At 43.9% G+C, this 13,220-nt stretch overlaps 1 protein-coding gene across 6 annotated transcripts in view; it reads left to right on the plus strand.

The window, feature by feature from the left end:
• SCUBE2 (signal peptide, CUB domain and EGF like domain containing 2) overlaps window positions 1–4,999 on the plus strand; it is a 37,968-nt gene extending 32,969 nt beyond the window's left edge. For 4 of the 6 annotated variants that reach the window (XM_032444965.1, XM_015864064.2, XM_015864063.2 and 1 more), the window contains one exon: window positions 395–4,999. In XM_032444965.1, coding sequence (XP_032300856.1) covers window positions 395–547 — 153 coding nt within the window. In that variant the 3' untranslated portion in view covers window positions 548–4,999. The remainder of the gene's footprint in view (window positions 1–394) is intronic. The other 2 variants (XM_032444964.1, XM_032444963.1) reach the window with 2 other exon arrangements.
• Window positions 5,000–13,220: the final 8,221 nt, after the last annotated feature.

A 13,220-nucleotide genomic window follows, 5' to 3' on the forward strand; every position in this document is an offset into this window, starting at 1 on the left:
TTGAATGAAAATGACACCTACGTAGACTTTTCTTTTTCTGGATATAAGCTTCAAGGTGCTATAGGTTTTTTTTCTGTTTTTTTTTTTTTTTTTTTTTTTTTTTAAGGGGGTGGGGGGAGTTGTTGGTTGGTTCAACTCTTGTTTTGTTTTATTTTTCTTTGCTGATTTTGGAAGTAAGAGAAAATAAGTCCTGCCACTAATTAGAATAAATATGAAATTCCAGTGATTTCCCAGGAGCCTGAATGCTAGCTTTGCTCTACCAGTCCGTGAGCTCCTGAGATATTTCTACTTGGAAAGTAAAATGTTCATAATCTTTTACCAGGCATTAAGCTTTGGTGATGTTGACTCTAATTCTTCTGTGGAATTACTGTAAAGTCTGCTTTTGTTTTTGTAGGACAAGAAGCTGATAAAAGCATTGTTTGATGTGTTGGCACATCCACAGAACTACTTCAAGTACACAGCCCAAGAGTCGAGAGAGATGTTCCCAAGATCCTTCATTCGGCTCCTGCGCTCCAAAGTTTCCAGATTTTTGAGGCCTTACAAATAGCTGGCACTGTCCTTAAAATACTAACCAGCCCTTGGCATACACAGAGGGGTTGTGGTAGGTGGGCCTGCTTTCTGTGCTGTACATACTGGAGAGAGACTCTGGGGAAGCTTGCCAGCTCCATTCTTGGGAGTGTTTGGCTTTCTCAGCTAATATAAATATTTTGGTGAACAGAGTTTTGATTCCTTTCCAGATAATACCTTTTGGGTACCCAAGGATACTTCATGGATCTGCGAATTAGAGACTGACCATAATTTCTGTAACTGAATGGTGCCAAGCAGAAGTTTGAGAGCTTTGCCCTGATGCTTCATTCGTAACTCCAAGAGCTAATGAGGACAGACAGGCTAAGTGGTGTGGTTTGGGTTGAAATTTGGGCTGCCATTACTGTACATTACCTCAACAAAGCTGGGTTCACGTTTGATCTCTCTGAAAGTGAGAACTAGTTTGATGTTTCTCTTAACTTTTACTCCAGAGGAAATTCAGAACCGAGATTGAAATGCTTCAATCCAAGCCAGTGAGTCTAAGAATTGCAGAGTATGTAATTTTTCTCTGAACTACATGTTGTATGAAGCATAAGCAAAGGGTTGAATATTAGCTCAAATGCTCCTGGTCTGGATCTGTGTTCATGTTAGTGAACTGATAATCTACTGGTTTAAGTGGAGTGACACCAAGGCATCACAGGAACAGGAAGCAGACCGTGACCCTCTGGATGATTCCAATTTGAGCTGACTGCAGATGCAGCAACAGAACAAATTCTTGGCTAAATTCTGATTCTCTCTCCCTGTGCATAGGCCTGGGACAGCATCGTGTGTTGGCTTTTCCAAGTAGTGTAAAATCCTACTCTTGGAGCACCTGCAGCTGAGCATAAACTCCATTTTAAATGCAGTCTTTGCATAGATGGTGTTCTTGTATGTCATGATTTACAGCTGTTTAAGGTTCTTACATGACCCTCAATTCTCATGCCCCTTACCTTGTCTGAGCACCTTGCAATGGCCTTGTAGAGCAGAGGAGGGCTGTTTTCTTTTGTTGGAGAGAAGCAAATCTGTGAAGATTTTTTTTCAGCCAGACCACAGGTGCAGCTACTTATGCCATTCAAGACTCCCAGATTCTGTCATTTTCCTCAGCTTGTGCTTCTCATTTGAACAAAGAGTATTCTGAAAGAGCCTGTGAGGAGAAAAATGTTGATCAAAATGTTTTTTTGTTGTCTTAGTGTTGTTCTGTCCACTTTACTATTACGTCACTGTCCTATGGCCATGGAAACCACTTTCTCAGTGTAATGCACCTTCTGGGTATTTTGTCTTGAAGGTAGATGGCCTCAGTTCCATTTGCTTGAAGAAGGACTTAGGACTGGTGTCATTCTCAACTGTTCTCTGGCGGTGCTCTGAGTGACACAGTGCCCACTGGTGATTTCTGTCTGCTCCCTCAGGGCAGATACTGACATTTTGCAGAGTGGGCAGGACAAAAGCTCCCTTTTCTGTTGTGAGCTTGGATCTCCCTGGTTTTCACCGCACTTGTACGTGGTATTTAACTGTTGTATGTGAGTAATACCACATCCACAGTGTGACAGATGAAATTCCCATGTAGAGCTAGAGTCAGAACCCTTTCCCTACACTGTTAGGGGTGAATGAACACTACCAAATGAGCCTTGCTGAACTGCCATGCTTCAGATGTCCCGTGTGGTGGCATGTGAGACAGTGCATCCTTTCACATGGTAAGGACATATCCTGATCATGGCATGAAGGGAAGGGGCAGTAGCATTACACCACTGACACTGTGTTGCCAAGAAGGAATTGCTGTGGTCTGAGAGGAAGAGAGAAGTTGCATGTGTTGCTGCCAAGAGGGAGAACTGTGTCCTAGCTGGCTTACTTGGACTCCTGCTCTGGCTCAGATGCTGCCCATAGGTGCCTGTGGCACATTGGTGAGTCCCTGTTGCAGGTATGGGGGTTGCCAGACCTGCTGCAAAGGGAGCAAATGAGGCTGAGGGATGAGTGGAGAGGCAGGGAGGATAGATGGGCAGAAGAGAGGGAAAGAAGCCAGGGCCTTGTGTTCTGCTGGTGGGTATGCTTACTCGTGAACCACCCCCACCCTGGGAGGGACAGCAGCATCTGTCTATCTATCTAGAAGCAAGTATGTGGTAGTGACGTGTAAGGAGTAGCTAAGGGATGCCAAGACAAGGGGAAGTGGGATGAGAAAGGCTTGCTGTCTCTGTGGTGAAAGTACTGCTGTGCTGAGATCCAAGTAAAGCATTACCAGATAGCTTCCTATTGGCAGTACAGCCCTCTGCCATTCCACAGTTCATTACTTCATGTGCCACAGTGTGTCAGTGAGCTGCAGGGACCCACCAACCATCTCCATTTGCCAAAGGAGCACTTTGAGATGGATGAGATGCTGCACCACTGCCCAGGGTACATGAATGGGTGTGAGGCTGCAGGTGGGAGCAAGAAGAGAGCCATGATGTGCCTGCTTCTGGGCATCTTCACCAAGCCTAGCACGGTGGCTTTGCTGTGGGTTGGAGGCTATCTGCTGAGGGGGGGCTGAATTCTCTTGCAAGAGGGCTGCAGGTTTGAACAGTTCCATGTTGCTGAGTGACACACAAATCATAGCAATTGTTTTCAACAAAGGTTCAAGGAAACAAAACTGTTTTCAGATATCCACATAATATTAGTTGGTGAAATTGGGCTTTCCTGCTCTGCATGCGAGTCACCAACTCAGTCTCTGGGTTTGTTGCACTGTGCCTCATCTTGTGGGCATGCTGATGTCCTTGGCTCTGCTCAGCCACTCTGGGAACAGTGTCTCACCTCTGGACCATACGGTGGATCTCAGCTTTGCTTCTCTGGTACTCTCACGTGCATGGGGTATTTTCTTTGCTGTCAGCGGAAGGAAAGAAGCACATCAGCGTGGTATATGGCCCAACACTGAGCAGAAGACCTGCCCTTGAAGAAACATCCTTTTTGCTCTACATGCACAGCTGTGTTCATTTTCTACGTAACAAGTAAAAGACTTGGAAGCACTCCCCTATTACTTTATATTTGAAAAAATGACTAAAAGTTCTCCCATTTATGTAGTTCCTGTGTGTGCCGCAAAAGCCCAAGAGGGATCTGTTGCCACCTGAACTGCTGGGAGAAGTGGTGACTTGCAGAATGCTGGAACACTTGGCATTGTAACTTCATAGGAATGGTAGCAGCTCTGTAGAAGTTGAGTTTCTACACTCTGTGTGGTTGTAGACTGATGCTATTTTTTTTGGCAAGACATAATTCCAAAGTGTTTAACCTTTTACAAAAGGATTTAAGTTTTGAAATAATAATTAGTGTTAAGTGAATGACTTAATGTCACCTACGTGAGATATATACATAAGGATCTTTTTCTTGATTGTAAATTAACGTGACGTGTTTCAGACTTACTTTTAATAAGAGAAATAAACCAGTGATCTTTTAGTTGCATGAAAACCTTGGTTAATATTTTAAGTTGTCTTTGCTGTGCTAAAGAATGGTGTTGTAAGTACATGAAGGGTTATGCAGCAAGTTAATGCGCACCAGCTATGTTTCATATCCTGGGAACAGCCCCTTACCATAGCATTCTGTTTGCTGTAGGATGTTGTTAGCCTGTGTTGTTACCCACAGAGATATGATTCTTGGTGTAAGTAGAGCACCTATTTCTGGCTGTTCTAAGTCCGGAATTATCCTGGTCTTAATACTAATAATTGTGCCAAAACCAATTTGTGTATGACAGGCTGGAATCGGTTGACCTGTTGTGAATAGCTGTGTCAGTCAGCTGCCTGAAGTAACTCCTCAGTGTTTTATTCCTTTGTAGATTATTCTGTTGTTTGTTTTTTTTTAATAAAGTAACCTATTCGAGTTTACAATATAAAAAGCAGAGGTGAAAACCTGTGCTAAGACACAAGCACCCAGAATATTTTTAGGAGGATTCCCTTAGTTTTGTTAGAGATTGTCCTTAAATTCATTGACACCAATTCTTAGAGTTAAAAAAGTAGAATTAGACCATTTGAAATTACAAACCAGTTGTTCAATAATGATTTTAAATGATTTTAAAACTGTTTTTTTTTTTTGTTATTGTTTTTTTTGTTTTGTTTTGTTTTTTTCCCCATAGTCATTTCTGTGATATTCCATTGTGTTGTATGAACTGTCTGGTGAACTCCCAGAACTGGAGCCAATATTCTGGCTGGGGCCTTGGAATATGTGTGTAACAGAAGTAAGTCATAATGGAATATAGAAAGCAAGATCTGAAGGGTATCAAAGGAATCAGAAGAGATCTGACGTGGGTGTGGAGGTACAAATGGTGGTATGGTAATCCTTGGGAAGACAATGCAACAGAAACAGTTTGCAAACATTTCTGCATTAAAAAAAAACAAACTCAGAAATGCAAAGGATTTTTTACTATGTATCTAGATGACATTCTGTAAATGATAGATGCAGGATATAAAACCTCTCACAAGTGGAATATACATGGACTTCCTCTCTTCCTTTTAATGCTGCTCCTTTCAAATTTCTCATGTGCAAGGCTGTTCTTAGAGTAGACAGATGTACTTCTAAAGGGAGGCAGGAGGCAAAAGGGTGAGGCCAGGAACTTCTCAGTAGTGTGTAGAGATAGAATAAGGAGAAATGGCTATAACTTAAACACAGCATGTTCCATACTATCATACAGAGGAACTTCTTTATAGTAAAGGTGACAGAGCACTGTAGCGGGTTGCCCAGGGAGGCTGTGGAGTCTCCTTCTGTGGAGATATTCAGGACCCATCTGGATGCTTATCTGTGTGAACTGTTGTAGAATGCTGCTTTAGCAGGAGGTTGGACTCAGTGATCTCTTGAAGTCCCCTCCAACCCCTGCAATACTATGATTCTGTGATTCTTTAAAAGCACCTGAGCCAAACTTGGGTCTGGTGTCAGTAGTGTTGTTTCTAAGCATCTATGAACCCAAACGATTCTACAAGAGATTGTGCTGCTGCCCATTTAGACTGAGAGGTTCTTGTGCTTACAGGACAGGTTTTCATGCTCTGTATTTTCTGAGGTGTGGCTATCATTTAATACACAATGCAAAAAATAAGCTAGAAAGCACAGCTTCAATATCTTTTTACTTACTGAATGTGTCTGTACACAATGAATTCACTAAGGAAACCCTCTCACACTGGCCAGCTGCTGTATTTGTCCTAACAAATTTGAAGCCTGCTCTTTTTTTCTTCTTTTTCTGGCACAATTCCCTTCAATAGGCACTATAGATTACAAACATGTATTTTAGTAATGTGCCATGAAATGTCCTATTTGTGATGATTCTGAGGATCAGGAAATGAGAGTTTCATTGTTTTAAGGAGAGAGAAAATCGTGTTGGAAACTGGAATATCCTGAAGTGGTTACTTGAGATGCAATTTGCTTTTCTTAGTTCAAGTGTTTCATATTATACTTAGATCAGTGAATATTTTTGAGATGCTTGACTAGGTTAAGAATTTCATCTGTAGGATTCCAGTATAGCAGTGGTAGCCTCAGCATGTTTTGTGCAGTCTCCCACTTGCTGTCCTGGAAGAAATGAAGCAAAACAGTGAGCATGGACATCAGCTTTGAGATGTGCAAATCTTATGTGGAAATAAAATCAGGAGATGGAAGAATGTAGAAGTATGTTAAACTTGCACTCTGTAGGACCTGCATTCTCTGGGTGTGTTCTTTTGCAGATTTCTATGTCACTGCTTCCTGGCCCACAGACTGATAGGACAGAGTTGGGGTTAAATACAGGAGCAAAAGAAGTTTCCAGCACACCTTATGCCTGCATTTGGAGGTACCAAAAGCCTTTTAATTGTGCAGTGTTGGCTATCCATGTGGTGCCCTGGATTTACAGGCAGAGATTAGGAGTTCCTTGTCACTGCACTGGCACCTTCCTCACACCCTTTCCATGACCAAGGTTTCTAGCTACCTGTGTCCTGTCACCAGCTGAAAGACATGCTGTAAAATGCTTGCTGTCTGCTGGAGGTGCTGCCTGGAGCAAAACCTAGAGCTGCTTGATCTGAGCAGGCTGGTCGTGAGGAGCAGCCTGGGGTAAGGTGGGATCATGATTTATCTGGTGTTTAATGTGGAATTCAGAGAACAGTATGGAAAACTGGGAACTTGACTCTGTGTGTCCCACAAGACAAGCCTGTGTAAGGCACAGCCCTGCTCATGAATGTGGGTGGCCCCCCATTAGCTGTTAGTGATGGAGTGCTGGTGTGAGGGTTGTGTGGAAAGCAGAGGTACCAGTTAGTAAAAACAGGGCTGGCAGAAAAATGCTCAGGAGGCTGTCTGGCTTACATAGCATAGCTACTGTGCCCAGGCTCCCATAGGTGCTAATTCTCTCAGCAAACTTACAAAAATAAAACCCTGAAAAGGTTCATCCATGCTGAGAACAGCAACTTCATTCAGTGGAAGAAGGAAACTTCGGTCTAAGAACTGTAAGCTCAACACTGCAGGCATTGCTGTTATCCTCAGCCAGTGCAGGGAGCTCCCCAGGCAGTGCCTGTAGCAATGGGTAGACATGGCAGTTCTGAAATGCCTGTCCCACCTCTGTACAGGGCACAGCATGACCATTTGCTCTTAGCCCATAGCACAGTGTGTTTCTACATGTGGGAGCGTAGCAGTAAAATTCAGTCCTGATGAAGGTCTGGCTTAGGGGAAATATAAGCTCATTCTGTGGCACCCTTTCATTTTACCTGCTACAGCCTCGTGTCTCCCTCTGAGCCTCTCAGGGTACATTCTTGCCTGGCATATTCTCCGAGGAGATTTTTGAGGAGCTCTGATAATGAGGTGTAGGCTGTAGTGGCCTGCACAAAGCAGCTGTTCCTGTGGATGCTGGCTCCTGCAGCTCCCTCTGTTATGTACCCCATTCACACCATGGAGGTCAGGGCAGTGCCGTGGGCAGTTGTGACACTGTGTACCATCCACGGCACTCCTCAGAAGAGGGCAGCATGTGGACCTAGGGGAAAAATGATCCACGTTGCCCAACAGCAGTAGGGGTTTTGTTTTAGGTCTTCTGTAGCAGGAGACACAAAACCAATTGTCTGCAAAAACCTGGGGGCTTCCTTGCACATCTTCTCATGCACAGATGTGTTAACGCAGTGAGGGAAAGCATCTCGCTGTTCCTGGGGGTGGCTGCAGTATCTCTGGTAGCATCTAGATGATTTACTAGTCCAGTGAAAACTCTGTGAGACATGCCTCAAAATGAGAAATGTTCTTCTGGGAAACCGGAGCTCTCAGGCAAGCATGCTAAAGGTAATGGCACCATGTTCCCATACAGATTTTCTTTGCTTAGCACATCTTGGTTCCAGCTATGGTAACAAGTCTACCTTTTTGGAGAACAGTGATTGATTGAGAGAATGAGCTTCTATTTTGTATCATTTTGTGTTCATAAAATGCAAATATAGGGTCCAGAAAGATCCATGTCACTGGGACAGATATGGCACCTCTTTAGATCACAGCGGGAGGAGACCCTTCTGAAATCAGCTCTGGAAGTGGGTTGTGACTGTTCTCCTCTTTCTTCAAATTACTAGGAAGAAGTTGTGCAGGTTGCAAGTTGTAGATTTCCAGACAGGGAAGGGAGCTGGAGGAAATGGTGGGAGGTTCTGACACCCCGCTTGAGCTGGGCAGCACTAACCCTGCCTGCGCTCAGGGGTTGGAACTTGATGGTCTGTGAGGTCCCTTCCAACCCAAATCATTCTATGATTCTGTCAGCAACGGACTCTGAACGTTTGCCTTTGGAAATATACAATTGTGTGTACAATTAGCAAGATATTTTTTCCCTTTTTTCAGCTGCTCAGCTTGGTTTGTATTTGTAATTGGACATATGATCCAACTGATGGCAGCCAAAGTAGGGTAGGAACACCTCAATGCACAGGTCATCAGTAGCACCATGTCTCATCATTGGTACTTGCTGTGTACATACTCTCACCTTTTTTGCTTTCCTGGGGCAGCTAACTTCCTATATAGATTCAGCATGGGCTAAAGCATCTCTCAGCTCACTAAACTCAGAGGTGGAGATATTTAACTAAACCACAACACGGCAAACACAACCGCTGTGTTCGGAGACTTACATTGAAGTACTGTTGGCAATTCCGTGCGATAGCAAATATTAGCACTGAGTATCCAGTAACCTGTCTCACTAAATCTTAGCAGTTACGAGTAGTTGCAATTTTGCATGTGCCATGTGGAGGGGGATACAATGGTGGCTCACTTATGCTCGCAGTGCTTGAGCGTGTTGCAGTCGTGGCTACATAAAATAAACATAGGAGCGCCACAGAGGTGAGAGATCCTGTGTTTGACTTACACCGTGCTGACCTCCTCTCTGATGCTGATGTAAATTAGCCTTATCTGAAATGAATACAGTAAAACATCTCGGGCTCATGTTTTGATTTGTCTTAAAGTTCCAGAATAAAGATGTTTATACCTAAATGGTGAAATAATGGTAATTAAAAAAACCCAAGTCTCCAAACATCTTTATTTTGGGTAATAACATTTCTTTATGTTGGAACTTAAAGCATTCACATTGAGAATTCTTCAGGTTTTTTTTTGGTTTTTTTTTTTTTTTTTGCTCCATGGGGAAATCAGAGAAATTTCAGACTTGACAAAGAACTGCCACAAAACAGCCCATTCCCTCTTCCATCCTCTTCCTACCCTCTGAAGGAGGAAATATTAATCTCATGATGTCTTTCTGTGAGTACTTCTATAAGTGGGAGAGGCAGAAGGGGTTCTCAGTCAGTCTCTTTAATGGTATAGTAAGAATATTGTTCCTTGGTGAGTCCTGCATTGGTGTGAATTGAAATAAGCGCCTCTTTTGGGCACTTTTGCAGGAATGCTTGTAAATTCTGATGATGTTAAACTCATTTTATCCCTGGAGGTACTGTAATTTGTGTCACCATTGAAGGCAATACTGTTTTGGAGACAATCTGCTAGTCCCTGTCCAGAAATAGTGATATATATTTTTTGATTTTACTTCATGTCCTGTGTTGTTCGAGTGATACATTTCACAGAATGAGAAATATTTTTGCAGCAGATTTATACTTGAGCAGAGGAAAATTCTCTAGCTAGAAAGCAAGAAAAAGAGAGCGGGTCCAAGATTTGTGTGACTCCTTTCAGGACCAGGAGCTCCACCGTGTGGCAAGGAGTTTCCAAATGTCCTGTGCTCCACCGTGCCCGGACACTTCAGTGTCCACTCTCAACCTGTCGCCCAAAGACAGGATTTAGGATTCCTTCTGCTGTGTAATGTACTCCTTGTCCATTGTTACCGACCTACCTGTACTGCTCGCTGGGAGGTGATAGGCCTTGGTGGACTATCCTTTTCTAACTCATTTACTTATGGAAGCCTTTCTCCTCATCTTCTGGTTCATTGCAGGCACCTCCCTGTGGAGAGTTATTTCTGAGAATAATTCAGTTGTTTAGAAATAAAGGAAGAGGGAGAAAATGACAACCTATTGTTTCATGCCTGAAGCAATCTATGGGTAAATATTTAAAACTTCTTGTTGCCAAGTTCAGTAAACTACTTCCATGACTGTAGCTAGGCATAGATGTCATTCTGGGTGTCATGTATCCTCATTCTATCTCCACTAACGTTCAAGGTGTTGACTCAAGGAAAAATCTGACCAGCTGCCTTATGATTAATTAGCCCCACAGATCTAAAAGCAAACACTGATCTATTAAGTTTGCCAGGGTAATGTATACATTAAGCACTGAAAAGGCTGTGCTTCATTGCCATTGCTCTAGCAAACACCCCAAGGGGTTTGTGTTCGTACTGCTACTTTGTGTACAAAGGAGTGGGTTTTCACCATGCTGGGAAGAAGGAGTATTGCCCAGAGAACCATCTGCTTGAAATCACCCATCAGCAAGTCATCGTGCTTAACTGTGCTTAACCAGCAGGTGCTTAACTGGACAGAAATGGATTGTTGTATTGGAGTATTTAGACCAAGAATGGGCTCCTTTGTGTCCAACAAACATAGAAAAATTGCTGGCTCCTCTCATCACTGGGGCTTTGTAATGGCTGCTGTGTGACCCTTTGTCCTTTGGGCTGAAGAAGGTGAGAAAATCACTGACCAGACCTGGAAAATATGTGGGGGTGAAAACAATGCTCCTCTCTGATGGAACAAATGCTGTGCAGTTCTTGCTGTTGCACTGGCTGCCTTTCAGCATCTTAGATACTCTGCTGTGTAGGCGTTGTAAGTGATAGTGAAAATATCTCTCAGCTTCAGGTTGGATATTAGGAATAATTTCTTCTCATGAAAAGTGATTGGGCGCTGGAATGGGCTGCCTGGGGAGGTGGTGGAATCACTGTCCTTGAAGTTGTTCAAGAAACTTGGAGATGTAGTACTTAGGGATGTGGTTAGTGGGCTAATATGATGGTAGGTGGGCAGCTGGACTAAGAGGTCATTTCCAACCTTAACGATTCCGTGATTCCCCTAATGTGGGGAGTCCACAGGCCCTTTGTTGTGTGACAGTGAACTCCTTCAAGAAATCAACCAAAGCAGACTCAGAATACTGCAGCATGTGGGTAGGGAGAATGCCGTTCAGCCCAGTCACTCTTGCAGGTGCACTCTGATGCTTTGGTTCTTGCAGGGTGTAGTCAAGCTCTGCCAGGTCAGGGCCTGGTGCAGGGCCCAGTGCAAGTTAGTGCAGTGCCCTGTGGTTCTTCAGCCTCCATCAGCAGTGGCATTCCTGTATGCTCTGCTGCTCCTTGGTCCCTCTGTGTCAGGAGAGAGAAAATCGTGTTTGTGTGCTGTGCAATGACTTGCATGGCTTTCACCTTAACAAGATCCCTCCTATATCTTTAATGACCTGCATGTAAAATTTATGGTGTGGAAAGCCCCGGCAGCAGAAACGGCCTTCACACCCAAGCTGCCTTTGGCGGGTGAGGGGGAAGTGAAATCCACTGAGATTTGGGAACTATGAATGATGCAGTTATGGCTAGCGCTTGGAATATATATGTAGCTTACTTCAAAACAAATATTTGCAGCTCAACTCCAGCACTAGTGTGTCTCACTATGTCTTAAAATTGGCCCTTTTGAAATTTTCTTCCTGCAGTACTCGTACTGCGCAGCATATCTAGAGCTGAGTGCAACACCTGATGGGGAGAAACGTCTCCTGCCCGCTCCAGTTTCCTGGCTGCCTGCAAAGGGTGAGTTCCTGAAGAAAGCACTGAGGGACATTGTGGGAGAGAGATATGGGAATGGCTTTTTGCTTGGGAAGAGCAGGAAAGCAAAGCTCCGTGGTGTCTTCAGCTCCTCAGAGAGCTTGGAAAGACCCAGTGGCTAACTGGCTCTTTTTTTTAAAAAAAAAAAAAAAAAAAAAAAAAAAAAAAACCAAACCACAATTTTTTCAGTATCCAAATCATCAGAGAATTGTTGGAGTTGGATGGCCAAAAGGCCATCTAACCCAACTGCCCTGTAATGAGCAGGAACACCTATGCTAGGTCAGGTGCTCAGAGCCACATCCTACCTGACCTTGAATGTCTCCAAGGATGGGGCATCCACTGCCTCTCTGAGGCACCTATTCCAGTGCCTCACCGCTTTCACTGTAAAAAACATTTTCCTTGGAATTCCTGTTATTTGCCTGAACGTGCTGAAGCTGGTTGTTAAATAGCCTGCATTGATGGATGGGATAATTTATTTTTGCGCATAAATTATTGATTTCATTTTCTTGAGCTCTCCATGGCCCCAGTCCCTCCTCTGGAGCCCAGCCCTTTCCTCTACAGTTTTGACTTTTTTTCCAGGATTATATGCCTCATTCCAGGATTCTTGCTTGCTGTTTCCTCTGTTTCTGTGGCGTTGTGCCACTCTGTCCAATTCCTTTTCAGCTTTCTGGGGCGTAGCAAAGATTAACATATCACTTCTTTTTAAGGAAAGATGAGAAATAAATAAATAAAAATCAACGGAGAGGGCTGGGAGACGACCCACTTCTTGCTACACCTCCCTGTTCTTTGTGTTTCATTGAGTGAGAAGATGAAATGAGGGTGTGAAACAACTCAGCAGCTCTTCTTTCCTTATACTGGTGAAGCTGCTACTGTGGCTGGGTTCTAAACCCATAAAAACAGCTGTAAAGTGGGATATAAAGAGTTGTTTGCTAACTGAATAGGCAGGTTGTAATCTTGGAGCTGTAGTGTGTGGAATGCTTTCTGTGTTCCACCTGCTTTTGCAACTTCATTCTTCTTGCTGCAAACCAGAGATGAGGGGACGTTTGCTAATAATCCAGGCAGGGTGCCCCTCCAACAAGGAGCCTTTATGTGAATTTTACTTGTCCCATCCTTGGAGATGCTTAAGGTCACGTTAGGTGGGGCCCTGGGCAGCCTGGTCTGGTGGGTGCTGACTCAAACCCCCATGGCTGGGTTTGGTCTGGGTTGGCTTTAAGATCTCTTCCAACCTAAACCCCTTTGTGATTAAAACTACCTCCTGGTTTTAGCGGAAGTCTTTTCGTTTTCTGCACTCCCCTGCTTTTGGAAGAGTGCTGATACAGTCATACATCTCTATTTAATCAGGTGAGGGAGCGTCAGGCAGTTCCCCCAGTGACAAATCAGGTGTGTTTAACTCCTCGATGCATGTACCCATAGCAGAACAGTGTTCCTGTTGCCTGATGAGCCAAGCCAGCACAGGGAGAAAAAATTACAGCCCCTTCAACCTGCTGGCCTAGTCCTCCTGAGCACAGACTGTTCCGTGAGTGCT

This window comes from Coturnix japonica, chromosome 5 (assembly GCF_001577835.2).
Source record: "Coturnix japonica isolate 7356 chromosome 5, Coturnix japonica 2.1, whole genome shotgun sequence".
NCBI lineage: Eukaryota > Metazoa > Chordata > Aves > Galliformes > Phasianidae > Coturnix > Coturnix japonica.